Source organism: Canis lupus, chromosome 34, assembly GCF_011100685.1.
Source record: "Canis lupus familiaris isolate Mischka breed German Shepherd chromosome 34, alternate assembly UU_Cfam_GSD_1.0, whole genome shotgun sequence".
Classification (NCBI taxonomy): domain Eukaryota; kingdom Metazoa; phylum Chordata; class Mammalia; order Carnivora; family Canidae; genus Canis; species Canis lupus.
The window spans coordinates 25,193,752-25,209,922 of record NC_049255.1 but is presented as its reverse complement, the minus strand read 5'-3'; the positions used below and the strand labels follow the sequence as shown (position 1 = coordinate 25,209,922).

At 38.7% G+C, this 16,171-nt stretch overlaps 1 protein-coding gene across 7 annotated transcripts in view; it reads left to right on the top strand.

Annotated features, from left to right (window-relative positions):
- The first annotated feature begins 2,355 nt into the window (after positions 1-2,355).
- ATP13A4 (ATPase 13A4) overlaps positions 2,356-16,171 on the top strand; it is a 112,021-nt gene continuing 98,205 nt past the window's right edge. For 2 of the 7 annotated variants that reach the window (XR_005383915.1, XM_038583726.1), the window contains exon 1: positions 2,369-2,773. Coding sequence is in view for 5 of the 7 variants with exons in the window: in XM_038583726.1 (XP_038439654.1) it covers positions 2,711-2,773 (63 nt within the window). In the remaining 2 variants the exon portion in view is untranslated. Of the gene's footprint in view, positions 2,774-16,171 lie in introns of all 7 variants that reach the window. The other 5 variants (XM_038583723.1, XM_038583727.1, XR_005383916.1 and 2 more) reach the window with 5 other exon arrangements.

The following is a 16,171-nucleotide window of genomic DNA, read 5'->3' as shown; positions in this document are numbered from 1 at the left end:
TCATACACATACCCTGGTTACTGTAAAGGCGATGGACACACTCTGGACAAGCCTGTGTGTTTCTCCTCCTGATGGCTTCCTCACTTCAAATATTTTTTCCTGTGGCCCCACTCCCATTCTGAGCTCTAACATCTCCATCTATTGCCTGTTTTCAAGGCCTTCTCAAATGCTTCTTCCACACAAAGGCTTTCCTAGCCAAATAAAGGCAACTCCCTTGCAGAACACTTTGGATATGCCAAATAAACGTGCATAGCATCTGGAAGAGTATCACCCATGAGGTCATGCTGCCAGAAAGGCACTGGGATGTTTTACTATTAGAACTCCTTGAGGAATGTGAAGAAACTGTCACGGTTTCAAAGTCCGCAGTTCTCCTGGGCAATGTTATTGGAAATGATTTTCTATGGATTTTCCTGGTTTTCACAAAAGTTTTTTTTTTTCCTTTGTGTTCCTAGAGATGGATTTTGCTATTCGAGTGTGGTTTAAGTATTGTTATTGCACAACCAGATTGATTGCTTGAGTGAAGTAAGTTTGTGTGAGGGTTTTCCTTTAACTCTGAATCAGTTACACACTCATCTTCACCCACAATGGTGCATAAGTTGCCAAATGCGTCCAGGAACCTAGCCAGAAGGCAACAGTGTGAGGATTACCAATTATGGATGCTAGAAGGAAACACTCTTCTCTTACCTGCACACCAGCACAAGTATGGTTTCACCACTTCACATAGTAACACTCCTCAACCACAATAAATTGAGATCAAGTGTGAAATCTTGTTTTGTTTATTTGTCTGCTAAACATTGGAATGACTGCTGGCTAGAATTCTAACATGTTCACTTAACTTTTTTTGAGGTATAATTTTTTGTTGAGACATAATCATATTCATAAAATTCACCCTTTAAAAGTATAAAATTCAGTGAATTTTAGTATATTCACAAAGTTGTGCAGCCACAACCACTATCTACTTCCAGAACGTTTTCATCCCCCCTAAAAAAATCCCATATTCCTATATTTTGATGTTGTGATCAAATGCCAATTTCACTTATTTATTTGATTAAATTGTGCTAACAGTCTTTGGAAATTCAGTGAATAGTATATATATATATATATATATTGTAATTAATATTATAATAGCTTAGCATTTTTTAATGTTTATCTTGCTTATACTTTATTATTTGATCAAGGTTTTACATGTGCATACGTGCACACACACACACACACACATACACACACACACTGTAGTCTTGGTCTTTTTAGGGCTACTAGGGCCAGGTTGGGGATATTAGTGCCAAGAGTTGTAGCTTGAAGGAATGAGTGGGCACAGCGAAGGTAAAAATAAACTCAGCTTTATTTGAATACATACTGTTTCCCATGGACTATTCCTCACTTATGTGAGGAAATGGAGGCTTATGAAGTTTATGGAACTTATTATCCTAAGATGGCATAAGTAACCTACCTTGGTTCACAGCCCAAATTCAAACTCAGGCTCTCCAAATTCAGAGCACACACCCTTAACTGCTATGCTCTATTGCCTGCTGTTAAATTGGACATTTAATTTAATTATACCAACAGCGCTTGATCAGTGCTGTGCAATATGCTTTCACAAGTCCTCATGCAATGCCTCATATTACTGGATGAGAAGAGACAGCTTCTGTAGGCAAAATAATCACATAGCTCAACCAATGTGAACAAGCAGCTCGAATCCAGGGTTCTCTCCAAAGCCAATATGGATGTGTGTTCCCCTACATCATGTAGAGACTTCTGACAGTTATCTTAGACTTCCGTTCCAGTTTTCATAATAACAAAACACCCTCTATCATATTTATTTGCATGTTTGAATTCCTACATCAGTCTGAGGGTTGCAGATGTGTAGTCCTTATGCTCAGATCATGTATGTTGAATGGATACGTGGTTAAATTAAAAAATGAATCTTGCCACAAAGTCACTCGAATATTTAATTCCTAGACCTCCTTAAGAGTTTAACCACCAACATTTCAGTGAAAGGGGAACTCATAAAATAGTGTGATTACACCTTTGTTCTTTCTCTACGTTTTTCACAAAAGCAAACTTAATTCCACATACACATTAAGTCAAATGCTTTTTGCATACACAAAGAAATGTGGCTACAAATAACTTTGGAAGAGGATTAGTCCTAACTTGTGTTTTTTTTTTTAAGCAAAATGAATGAGGATACTATTAAAAGCTGGTGCATTGGGGCTTTTATTAATGGAATAAAATCTGCAGCTCTGTTAGCCCTCCCTACCCCCAATTCCTTAGCCTCTGTGAATAAAGCAGTGACCTGGGAGCTCTTGAGCCCGCTCCCCCACTCCTTGGAAAGGTCCTGCCAACTCCGCATTGTCCTGTTGGATTTGCAGTCAGATGTCTTATGCTGGCAGGCACTGGGCAGGCAATGAGTTCTTTCCCTGGAAGTTGGGCACAAAAAGACCGGCATGGGAGCAGCCTGTTTTGGGACAGCTGCTCTGAGACAATGCAGTAAGCAAGGCAGAAATTCCTCCGAGCAGAGGGTGACTCGTGGGAGGAGTTCAGTTTGCTAAGTATTGTCATTTGCTGAGAGTAGGTGTGTGCTCCAGAAGGAGTCTTAACCTGGAGGATCATTAACTCTTTCTATCAGCTGGTGAGTTGCGGTGGCTCGGCAAGTTGGTCCTGGAGGCTCCTGCTCAGGAAGGCCAGGGAGGAGGAGTGGAATCACTTTTTCATGGGGGACCAGTTTGAGAAGGGCCAGCATGCTCTGCTCAATGAAGGAGAAGAGAATGAGATGGTAAGATTCTAGCCACATACCCTTCTTCCCATTCCCCAGCCTCCAATACTGTCCCCCTACAGGCACACACACGCATGCATGCAAACTCTCAGACACACTCACATGATCCTCTGCAATTTGACTCTGGTGTTATGTGAAAAAAAGGTAGTGTCCAAGACATCTCTCTCTCTCTCTCTCTCCCATAAATGTAATTTCTAACAGCAGAAATTGGCTGGAATTAAAACTGTCTTCATTTTATCAAGAAGTTTTCCTTTTTAAATAAAACAGAAAGGGAGAGAAGCACAATGCCATTTTATGATGATTTTTTGAGCCTCAGGAGTCTAGCGCGTTCTGTTCAGAACTTGAATAATTTCAGCAAATCCCTACTATTATGAGCAGTGTATGTCTTGATAGGAAGAAGTGGAACAGCCACGGTGAGGTAGGAGTGCAGCTGAGTCTCTGTCTTCTCTTCAAGTATCTGTGTTTACAAAGAATGTTGGAAGGGAAAACATAAAATATTAACAATTATCAGCCTATAAATTTCTCTGTTTACTTCTAAAATTTTGCTTATAGGTCTTTAGCTAAAGAGATTAGTTACAGAAAACTTTCTGTAGTTGACTGTCTCTTTTATTTTAGATGTGTTTCTCCTCTAGGGAATTATAGGAAAATCAGAGATGATTCTTATGTTCTTGCTGAATTTAAACTGTATTTCTCAATTACAATGTAATCAAGAGAGAGTTAGAAATGTGTACTTCTGGTTAATAAGGCCTTTCTGCTAATTGTGTAAGCATAGTCTTTTAAGCCAGTAATGGTGTAATTAAAATGTTAAAATGTGATACTCCCATTCTATAATAGCATTCTATCTTCCTGGAATTAATATAGAAATAACAAACCCAAAAGATATTTATTTAAATTTTTTCTTGGTTAATTGCTTTAGCCCTGACTATTAAATTCTTTGTTCCTAAACTGGTCTTTCAAGTTTAATCTGCTTACCTGTTCCTATAGCAACAACATTTTTTTGGACCTTCAGGAGTAGATCCCTTCTGCTATCAAAGCTGAAAAAATTATAAGGGAATAAAAGACACCCAAATCAACATGGGCTTCTTAACCATCTCCTTACTTCTTTCAGATTGGACTGACAATGACAATTATTTTTAGGCCCTACACAAATATCACTAGAAATGACTTTCTGATGCTATGTTCGCTACAATCCTTACTTCTCCAAAATGTTTTCTTTGGAGGGTCAATATCCTATTATTCTGTATATAAAGTTGAAAATTTGACCCTCATCTGGAATGCTCTTCACCAGAAGGCAGGGGCTCCTCCCTCACATCCCCAGATGGAAACACACCCACTCTTTTCTCATACACTCATTTCTGCTCTTTGACAATTTGTCACTGAATAGTCATTAACTGTGATCCACTTGCTGGCAGACATTCCTCGTGCTGGGAAAACGACTGTCCTCTAGCCTACACACTGCAGCGTGTGATTTTGTGCAGTTCATCTTCATAAGGGCACCACCCAGTGCATCAGGGTGTCAACTTCATGTTGCATACAGCTGAAAGTCCAGTTAGGACAGGGCCTTTGGTATGGAAAGGGGCTCTGTGTTTTCTGGACCGGATTCGTTTGGCCAGCAGTCTTAGCGGAGGTGCGGCCATTAGTATGCAGTCTTGAGCTCTCCATCTTGTTCCGCCTGGAGAAACCTGGCCACCTGCCTGTTGCTGTGTCTGCCTCTGTCCCTTTGTAACTCACTACTCCACCCCCCACCCCCTGCCCAGAGCTGTAAACATCCAAAGTTCTGAAAATCTCTTTTTATTCATTTATTTATTTGGTTTTGATAGAGTATAATTGACATACAATGTCATGTTAGTTTCAGGTGTACACTATGGTGCTTTGACACTTCTACACATTATGAAATGCTTACCACAATAAGTGTGGTCACCATCTGCCACCATACAATGTTTTTACAATATTATTGACTATATTCTCCATGCTGTACTTTTAACCCTGTAACTTTTTCATTTTGTAAATGGAAGTTTGTACCTCTTTGTCCCCTTCACCTATTTTGTCCACTCTTCCAGCCCTCTCCCCTCTGGCAGCCATCAGGTTGTTCTCTGTGTTGATGAGTCTGTTTTTGATTGTTTTTTTTTTTAGATTCCCATATGAGTGAAATCATATGATATTTGTCTTTCTCTGTCTGACTTATCTCATTCCATAATACCTTCTAGGTCCATCTGTGGTACTGCGAATGATAAGATCTCACAAAATTATCAAGTTATCTTAAAGATATTTCACATATTTTTATAGTGAGTTTTAGTTTACCAAGTATTTTCTTGGCCACTAGCTGATTTGGTTTTTACTACACTTTGTGAGGTACACGCTATGATTCCTGCTTTAGAGATGAAGAAATTGATGCACTGAGAATTTGCTTGTCGAAGGTGGTATTGGCCAATAAATCCGAGAGCTGAGGCACCACATTAATTAAGTTGGTACCCCTTTTGTCTCTGGACCTAAACATAGCCCAGTGATACCTTTCAGTTCTTCCACAGGATACTGTACTCTTAACACACTTCCTTAAGATAACAAAACGTAGGGAGAACTTTGGATCTTAGAGCCCCAGTATCGGTTTTGTTGTATATAATTTGTAAACTTGAATTTCCTGAATAAGTCTGCATCCTCTGACTTGAATTTTAATCCCTTTTAGAAAGCCAAAAATTGTCTAGAAATGTGCCACATCAAAATGTTTATAGTTTCTTGCTTTATAATATACACCGTTTGGACCTTTGCAGAAGGCATTCCTCCAATCATAGAAATGACTTCAAATTTCAAGAGAAAACAACATTCTAGCAGTTATCCTTCATGTCCAATGAAGAAGAACAAGAATACCTCCAGGCCTAAGTATGCCTGGGACTGTCTTCCATTCTAGAATAAAAGAAATAGGAATGAAAGAGCAGCTCTAGGTGATATGAAAGTAACATTAAGTGTGAAATGAGACAGGAGCCACAAGAAGAAAGAATTTGTTAGAAGGACAAGGAAGAAAAGGGAAGAAAGTAATCTTCAGAGCAGGTTTATCTGGACGACTGCCTCAATAGCCTCAAAGAGCAGACTAATTCCTAATCAGCACTGCAAGTGGACCAGAGGCCCAGCTCTCACTTACTGCTTTAGCCTGTTTCTGTATCTGTCAAATAGTTGTGGTCCTTCTTATCCTACCTGTCTCACAGGGCTCTTATGAGGATCACCTGAAATAATCTGGGGTAAGTGTTTTAAGAAGTATAAAATTCTAGGTAAATGTAAGTTGCTATTATCTAAACAAAAATAGGAAGAGTTAGGGCTTTAGCAATTAACCAATTGAATGACTACTAACCCCAAAGCGAGGTCATCTCTTCTCATTAAATAACTGTAAGTAAGGACTGTTTACTTTTATTCTCAAGTCATAGAGACCACTTATACATGGAAAAGAGCTGAGTTACCTTATACCCAGCCTCATAGTCCTTCTTTTGGGAAAACCTCAACCCTTCTTGGGACTGAGTTTCCTTATTTGTGGAGGAAGAGTATCAGACCGCCTGGGAACCCAAATTCCTTTGAATACAGTGGATACATATTTATATTTTTAAATGACTCAGATAGGCTAAGTTCTCATTTCCTTACACTATGACTTAACAAAGTGGTTATCTGGTTAATATTGTGGCTTAGTTAATTAGAATATTGCTCACTGTTATCCTTTGTTATAATCTAATGAAATCATATTCCTTTTGAGGATGTATTTTATTCTGGTGAGACTTATTTTAAAAGTAATATTTCCTGATTTTTTTCTTTCCTAGGTTCTAGCAAATAAGAAAGAAAAAAACCTTGTATGTTTTTCTGATTATAAAGATAACATAAGTTTATTATAAGAATATTGAAATGACATAGAAAAATCTAAAAAATGAAGTAAATATGATTCATAAATCTTCCACTCAGACATGATCAGCATAGTCGACCCTCCTTCTAAAGACATAAAAAGTGAAAATGTATCTAACTCATCTAATGTATAAAGCTTTCTAATTTTTTTACTACATTTTAATATTATCTATACCATTGTGTTTATATACATCTCTGTGTTTGTATCATGGAAACACTACATACTACACACAGTGTGTTACTATTAATTTCTTTTGACTTCATATTCAGTAGACTGAAATAAATAATGTTGGGAGTATTTATGTCTTAGAAATCAGAAAATGCTACACAGGACTTGCATCTTGCCTCACCTGAAGGCCAGTTATGAAATATTTACCTCTGAGCATATCTCTGAGCGTATTATTTAAGACTTCCTTTTTCTTTTTTTTAAAGATTTTATTTATTCGAGGGGGGGGGGGTGGGCAGAGACACAAGCAGAGGGAGAAGCAGGCTCCATGCAGGGAACCTGATGTGGGACTCGATCCCAGGACTCCAGGATCACGCCCTAGGCGGAAGGCCTGCGCTAAATCGCTGAGCCACCCAGGGATCCCCAAGACTTCCCTCTTCTTCCTGATACATGTCTAAATACAGAAAGCATGTTGTATTTAGATATTATCCATTTATTTGTGCTATGCATCATGCCAAAACACAATAAAAGCAATCACAATCTATTCTAAAAAGCATGCATAATACACATATTCAAAAATATGTATTTTTTAAACAAAAAATGGATTTATCTCATATATATGTTTTTTAAACTGTCCTTTTCATTGTATCTAAAAATATTTCATGGCTATATTTTCCTTTTGAAAATTGTAGCTCCACATAATGATTTTAAAGCTTAAAGTATATGTGGATGAACTATACTAGATTAAGCAAATCTCTTATGTTGTATGCTTCTGTTAATTCTAAATTTTTTGGCTGTGATGGACAACTCTGTATGTGCAATTTGACATATTTGTCAGATTATTTCCTTAGGATAAAGTCCTAGAAATAGCGTTGATATATAAGAGGGAGTGTGTGTTTTAAATTTTCATTGATACGTAATACTTAATTGCCTTTCAGATGATTATGCTTGTACCAATTTATACTCTAACTAGCAATCTTTTTTTGAGAAAACTTGCTTTCTTTACCATACTTGCCAGTGTTGAGCATTATCAATCTTTTTAACTTGGGCTGATTTGATATGTGAAAATGACACCTGATGGCTATATTATTTTTGCATTTCCTTGATTTGAAATTGAGCACATCTCTATATGTTTATTGGCATTCATATTTTTTGGACTAGACTCTCTTAATGTCATCACTCTTGTTATATCAACTAGTAGAATGGGTAAGTAAAACCTGTTGAATCAGGAAAAGCAAGAGAAACTCTTTTTGAACTTCCATGTTGTTTTTGAGAACAGCAAGAAATTAGTACTGCAATGAGTGCATAATAAGGCAGCAGGGTGGTGTGTGGTCTTTGCCACATTGGAAGCCCTATCGTGCCTTCAGCATGAGCAAGGGACATCTGTCCTCACCATTATTTGGCTCACTTTCATAACTGATGTTTGTCTTTTCTTCTCTAACACCAGGAAGCAAAAGCACCTCCCCCCACCTCAATAGCCACTTATTTATTATGCTCCATGAGCACCTCCGAGTTGGTTGCCAATGTTAACTAGTGAACCCACAGATCTCATAGTGGGAGAATTGTGTTCAGACTGAGACATTTTGTCAGCTGAAATGTTCAGGAAGCTGGGCTACTGGCCAAGTCTAGTGTCTTTATTCTTGATTCATTGCTGCAGAACTCCCATGAAGTCAACTCATCTTTGATATAAATTCTTGAAGAGTGAGATTTAATTGCTTCTTGAGGACAGGAACCCTGCTTAGTTCACCTTTCTGTGGCCTGCCCATTCCCTTCCCCACTATTCCCAGAATTTAGCATAGTGCTTGGCACAAACAGTAAGGGCATGTTTGATAACGTAATTCCAAGCTCCATTAACCTGTAATTTTTTTATCCTGAGAAGAATGAGGAGGCAAGCAGGGCTTAAAGGGATAAACAATTTGAATAATCAAAAAAGAAACTTGGGAAATTTTGTGTTATTTATTTGGAATAGCCAATCATTTTGTGAATTTATCAATTGACTCCTCTTTCTCCCACGCATAAACAAAGCTTATTCTTCAGAGTTAATTAGCCATCTACACTATTTTTCTATGAGATACTTTATGCTATCCTTTCATCTGTTCATGTATAAACTCAACAAATATTTACCAAATGCTTACTCTGTGCCAGGACTTCTCTGTGCTAACCAAGGAGGATTTTGAGTGAAAAGCAAAAAGCTTTTGTTTTTAAGGAGTTCACAGTCGAGCAGGCAGGACTGGGTACATAATTTGTGGGGCATAGTGCAAAATAAAAATGAGTTGTCCCTTGTTCAACAATTATTAGGAATTTCAAGATGGCTGTAACAGAGCACTAAACCAAGTTCAGAGCCCTTCAGAGAGCAGGGTCCTGTGGGATTACACAGACACGTGACTATGTAGCAGGCCCAAGTAGGGGAGTGAGAGGTGTAAACATAATGAAATTGTGATAAAACAAGTGCCACTGAGGGAGTTTTGCACACAGAGCTATGGGGCACAGAAGAAGAGCAATGCAGTCAAGGGGGAAGATGGCATTTCATTTCCCTGGAGGGGTAAGTGAGGGCCTGAATGTGAAAGACTTCACAGGACACTATAATGAGTGCATATTTTATCCTTTCTAATGATGCCTAAACACTAGTCCATGAAAAAACTGTAACAGAATCAAGTTGGGGAGTATATAAAGAAGAGATTCAGTATGCAACTATAGCCTTGATATAGAGGATGCTGAGTAGAGAATGGATTGGAAAGGTCCTTAGGAATTAGAATTGCAAAGACTTCATAATCCATAGACCAAGGGTGAACAGGATGAATAGGATTAAGGGTGTCTGTAATGGGAGAAGATGATACAAGTGCTGAATCCCATAGGGAAAAGTAGGAACAGGTTGGGAGTGGAAATGGCAACAGTAGTAGCAGATATTTATATGGTGATTGATCTGACTAGGAACCTTACACATAATAACATATATAATTATTTCAGAAACCCTAAGAGGAATCATCATCTCTCTTTTGCAGATGTAGGAACTGAGATGTAGAGAGGTTAAGTAACATGACCAGGTTCATTTGGCTAAGTACATGGAAGGCTATGGCTTAAGACCCCGATTTAAGCATAATGGTTTACTGCTTTTTTTAAAAGATTTTTTTTTCTTTATTGGGGGGGGGGCGGTGAGGCAGAGGAAGAGGAAGAGGAAGAGAAGGAATCTCAAGCGGACTCCCTGATGAGCTTGGAGTCTGCCTTGGGGCCAATTCTATGACCCCAGGATCATGACCTGAGCTGAAACCAAGAGTCAGATATTTAATCATCTGAGCCATCCAGGTGTCCTGGTTTACTGCCTCTTAATTTTGCTAAATTCTGGATGCATTACTTTAGTTATTAATTAGGTGGCAAAAATAACAGGGTGTGAGTGAAAGAAACACAACATTAGGAGACTGGAGACTAGCATTGTTGTGTTGGCTCTGCCATTATTTATTCTTATACCCGTAAAGCAAATCATGGTCACTTCTCTTTGGTTTTGTCTCATTGATAAGGTGGAAATGATAATACCTTACTAGTTTGAACCAGGGACCAATGCAGGTGGTTTCTTGAGGTTCTCTCCAACACATGTAAAGGATATGATATCGAAAGTTTTAAAATAGGTGGATAAAATCACTATGAAATGTCTTAAGAAATTTAAGTGATACTTCCTATTTTTTTTCCAAAGCGCTATGAGTTCTTTTAGTCAAGGAAAGGAGAACATATATGGAGACATTACATCAAGTGAGAACTGAAAATTTATGACAGTTGTTTTATGAATGTTTATTATGGGTAAAGAGTAAATAAATCCATTGATAAATGATTAACCAGTGCTGAACCCTATAGGCTCCTCAGGCCTACAGAAGACATAGAGCACAGCAACTTGACCTTCAACAGCATTGGTGCATTGGTGATGTGTCCAGAAGATATTCATTCCTGGTGCCATTTTCAAGGCTTTGTCATTATTTTAAAGCTTTGTGAAGATTAGCCAAGTGGGATCACTGACCTACATGGACTACAGTTATTTCTGGATGTCAGTCATGTAAACCTTGGTGAGCTGTCTGAAACCATAGCCTAGATAGAGATGGAAGGAAGCTCAGAACACTGCCTCCTTAACCCTGTCCTCAGCCTAAGGCTACTTTTCTGGACAACAAGCACAGCTTTGCCCTAGATGCCCCCTCAGAAATCAGAACAGAGAGGAGGCCCAGTGCGCTGCAAGCTTTCCAGAGAAAGATGTCCCTCAGGCCAGGACACTTTCTGATTTTGGTGGTTACACACACAGCACTCTGGCTGGGACTGTATATTTTAGCATTTCCAGAATCTATTTTGGAGCCATGGGTAGATGATTTTGAAGCTCTGGTATTCGAGTCTCAGAATCAGTAAAGAGATCAATGTTTTGACGCCAGTTCAAAAACAAAAGAATCCAACAAATGAGTTTGTTTAGATAAGTGGTTACTTTTTCTTGCTTTTTAATGGAAAAATAAGGCTGATTTTTATGGCACACAGTTTCCTGCAACTTTGTTCTCTTTCAACTTGGAATCACTGAGCAAAGGAAGGATCTTCAGCCTGGAAACCAAGCCACCCTGTATAGGTTTTTCCTTTAGCCAATTTCAACAGGCAATTATTTACTTGCCATTCTCTCTGCTTATGCAGATGTGCTCTGCTTGTTTTCCCAAGAATACATTATGGACTGTCTCTGCCAGGGATATATCTTCACCTAGATACCTGGCCATCAGAGGCCTGCACATTCACCAGAACCCATCTCAGATCTGATTCCCTTCCTTAAAGCCATCTGGGAGTCCCTGGATCACACTTAAGCACTTCCTTGTCTGGAGTAGATCTGAATGCCAATTTTGGCAATTTCACTAGGTTTTCTAGGTAGAGTCATGTGTTTATTCTCCTCCCCCAACAGTTTGTGAGTTGTTACAAGCAGGGACAGATCTTATTTCATGTCTGTATCTTATATGCAACATTGAAGTTACTTAACATGTTTCCTATAAGTTGAACTGAAGATTTCTGTGCACAATCTTAACAAGAGTTTTTATCTTCTTTACTGACTTTTGAGTGGTTAATGCCAATTTTACAAAAGGAAGCACTGAGAAATTATTTAATTTGTCCAAGTCTGGAAGCAGCAAAAACAGATCTGGAACCTAGGCAGCTTGCTTCCAAAGCTCCTATTCTAGCCTTAGGTTTTTGATGTGGCCTTGCTACTACTACCACTACTGCTACTATTTCTACTATTACTGCTGCCACCACCACTACTACTACTATTGCCACCACTGCTCCCACCCACCACCACTACTACTACCTCTATCTCCCCTGCTACCACCACTACCATTACCATTACCATTGCTGCTACTACCATCACTACTACCACCATTACTACCACTACCGCTACTACCACTACTATTCTACTACCACCAACACTACTGCTACTGCTACTGCTGCCAGTACTACTACCACTACTATGACCACTTCAACAACTGCTAAATAAGCCCAAGACCATATTAATTTAGCAGTTATTTTATACTTCAGGTTCAGGTTCATTTTAAGCTTGTGAGAGGCAAAAACCTCCAGGTCTCTTTTCACAGAAGTCTTTGCTCTCTGATCTTTTAGGTACAGAAGTAAACGGGTACAGGTGCTGGAACTGAATCAGCCATCTGTGCATGCCTGCATCACTTAAGCGGTCTCTCCTCGTGCTCTCCCCCCTTCTCCAGCAGTGGCCTCCTTGGCTTGTCACTCAATGCTTAGCTCCTAGTAGGGGTAGAGAAGTTACCTGTTGTCCTTGTTCTACTTACTCTTAGGCAGTCCCTTTGTGTCTGGGCTTAGAGGAGCGGGAGTGCTGTGCTTTATTAATATTCTTATTCATCCTCTCCATGATAGCTACCTCTATCTTTATCTGAAGTTGGTTTCAGATGGAAGTTTCTTACACTCTCCTAGCAGTTACTTGGGCTTGATTTTGTAGAATCTTGGTTTCAGGATGGTTAGTTGTAAAAGGTTATTGCTACTATATACTTCATAAAAGGCTATTTGCTACTATACTTCATACAGCATCAATTGATTTTTGCTTTCAGCTTTTTATTTTATTTTTTAAGATTTTATTTATTCATGAGACACACACACACAAAGAGAGAGAGAGAGAGAGGCAGAGACACAGGCAGAGGGAGAAGTAGGCTCAATGAAGGGAGCCTGATGTGGGACTCAATCCCAGGACTCCAGGATCATGCCCTGGGCCACAGGCAGGTGCTAAACCACTGAGCCACCTAGGGATCCCCATGATTTTTGCTTTCATCTTGATAGAGGATTTCCCACTTAGAAGTAATTGACCTTTGTTAATTTGACCCTAATGGTTTTATTCTCAAACTTTGCATGGGACCCTCTGGTAACTGAGGATATTACCTATCCTCAGGTATTACACCAGTGGAAAAAAATTGCCCTTCATTCAATAGTCTCAGCAAAATACTCATTTGTTTTCTCACTGGATATTATTAGATAATTTCCCTTTCCAAACTTATTAGCGTGGCCAGAAGAAGACCAAGATCTTAGTCACATGGCCACGTCTGGAGTTGGAGTCAGAGTCAGCTCTACATGAAACACAGTTGAGAGTGGTAAGGTGGGTGGTTTGAGACAAAAAAAAGTGAGATAAATGGGGATCTAGTGGTTTCAACAAAAAATATAAATGGATAAATGGAATTTCCAACCTGAGAATCAATAAATAATAATTTAATGGAACTGAACAATAGTGTTTAAGGTGGTCAGGTCCCCCACATGATTTTCTTTGCTAGAGAGAATATAAAATTTGGAGCTTTGCTACTGATATTTTAGATATCTGTGAAGAAGTAGAAAAGGGCTTTTAAAACATATATATTTATTTTTCAGATTTTAAAAATGAAACATATTTATTGATTAAAATATGCATAGTACAGATGTACCTGGGTGGTTCAGTCGGTTAAGCAGCCAACTCTTGATTTTGGCTCAGGTCATGATCTCAGGGTCCTAGGATTGAGCCTGGGTAGGCTCCCTTGCCCAGTGGGGAGTCAACTTCTCCTTCTCCCTTGTCTCTCCCCTGCCTCTTGTGTACATGTACAAGAGGGATTTGTTTTTTTAAGTCAGAGAGTCTTTCTTAGTGGCCTTAAATCATCCCCTTTGGAGATGTGCACATTCTTTCAAAATCCTTCTCAGCAGTAGAGATTTGGGATAATAAGGAATTGCCAGGATGGGATCTGCTTTAGATGCTCAGAAATGCTGCATTTGTCATCGTCTATCCCAGAGAACTATGAAGAAGGAGTGCATACTAGGAAGTTGCGAAGCTTCTATTTTACTTAACAGCATTTCAGAAAGCATCATGTGCATATAAAGGGTCAGTTCTGACCATAGCAGACAATGAGCCTCTAGTAACAAACGAGAGGGCCTTCATCTTTCATTTCAGAAAATTTCCCATGTAGCTTCCTTCTGCTATTTCTTCTGTAGGAGGAATAAGTAAAAGCTATAATTCTTATTATTTGGTAGCAAATTCTATCTCCTGTGGACACAGTTAGAGTATCTGTTCTTTAATAAAGGCCTGATGGTGGGGGCTTTCAACTTTATGGGAAGAAAAATCTAATCATCTTCCTTCTGAATTTTTACACAAGCTCCTGGAACAGGAAAACAATTTTATTTTTGAGTTTTAACATTACTGAAATAATTGCCTACAGAGTATCCCTGGGTAATTAATTGGCCAATTAAAAAATAGCCAAGTAATATACAAATAAAAGTGGAATATTTCATTCCCCAAGGGAGGATTATGTTTTTCTATTTAATTCTTAATGACTTGTTGATGACCTATTCACTGCTTTATTTCCAATACTTAAAAAAATTATAAATACACAATATATATTAGGGGGGTAAATGAATGAATGGTGGATGAATATAGCTAGTTACAGTTACATTCTAAGTCTGTATGAAATAGTATACGGATCTATAGGTAAATAAGGATTAGAATTCAGAGAAGAGGATTGATTTACTATACTTCATTTTACCCCTTCCATAGAATCCACTTTCCAGCAATCCAAACTTTGTCTTTCTCCTGTTCCTTACCTCACCCATCCAACCTTCCCTTAAATGCCCTCAGAAAGGGAAACTTGCTGTAAGACAGGGCATTTCCTTGTGAGACAATGATGACTATTATAAAGACTCGTCTACATTGAACGGAGATATGGTTCTGTTAATCTGAATTCATTAATTCTACTTCTTTTGCCTTTTGGGGCCACCTGTCAGAAATCAGCTTCCTTTTCTCATGCATGTAAAAATTGTTCTTACATGTCCTTTTGTTTTCATCCCTCCTGCGTCTCTTCTTCAATCTAAACACACTTAATTTCTTCAACAATCTTCATGTGGCATAGTTACCATTTATTGACTACTTACTAGGTCCTATGACCATTGCTAAGCATTTCCACATGATACTTTATTCACAGTAACCTCATTAGGTAGATATTATCACTATAGGAGAAAAGATCAAATGTTTCCATTGTTTCTCTGTGGCAGGGGTCCACAAACTATTGACTATGAGTGACACCTGGCCTACTGACTTATCTGAAAATAAAGTTCTGTTAGTAACAGCCTCCTCTATTTGTTTACAGATTATCTCTGGTTGCTGTTATACTACAATGGCAGAAATGAATGGTTGTTAGAGAGACCACATAGCTCACAAGGCTGAAAATATTTTCTATCTGGTACTTTACAGAAGTTTGCTGATTCTACCGTTATCCTTCTGATCTCTCTCTCTTTTCTGATTTCATTAAAAAATATTTTTCTTTATTGCCATAGTAAAATGTTATTTGTTAAGGTTGTCCAAGTTTTGCATCCATCAGCCATGGATGTTTAGGACAGCCCTGAAAGGGCTTAGGCTGGGTGCTGTTTAAGGATTTAATTGGCTGTCAACGTGGTCAGTAGATATTTACAAACTGCTGTGGTGGAAAGGGCCCTGTTTGAAAGCTTGCATTCTTTCTCATCTGGATTCTTCCATTAACCATTCATTTTATGTGAGGAGTTTCCCCTTTCCTGGCCTCTGTTTTTTCCATTTCTTTTTTTTTTTCTAAAGATTTTATTTATTTATTCATGAAAGACATGCACACACAGAGAGAGGCAGAAACACAGGCAGAGGGAGAAGCAGGCTCCCCACAAGGAGCCGGATGTGGAACTCGATTCCGGATCCCGGAATCAGGACCTGAGCCGAAGGCAGACGCTCAACCACTGAGCCATCCAGGCATCTCCTTTTTCCATTTCTAAATAGATCTAGCTCTGTAGGATCTATCTGATGTAATTACATAGCTATCTTCATTTTGAGGTTGCCTAGACCCTTACTTACCAGCATG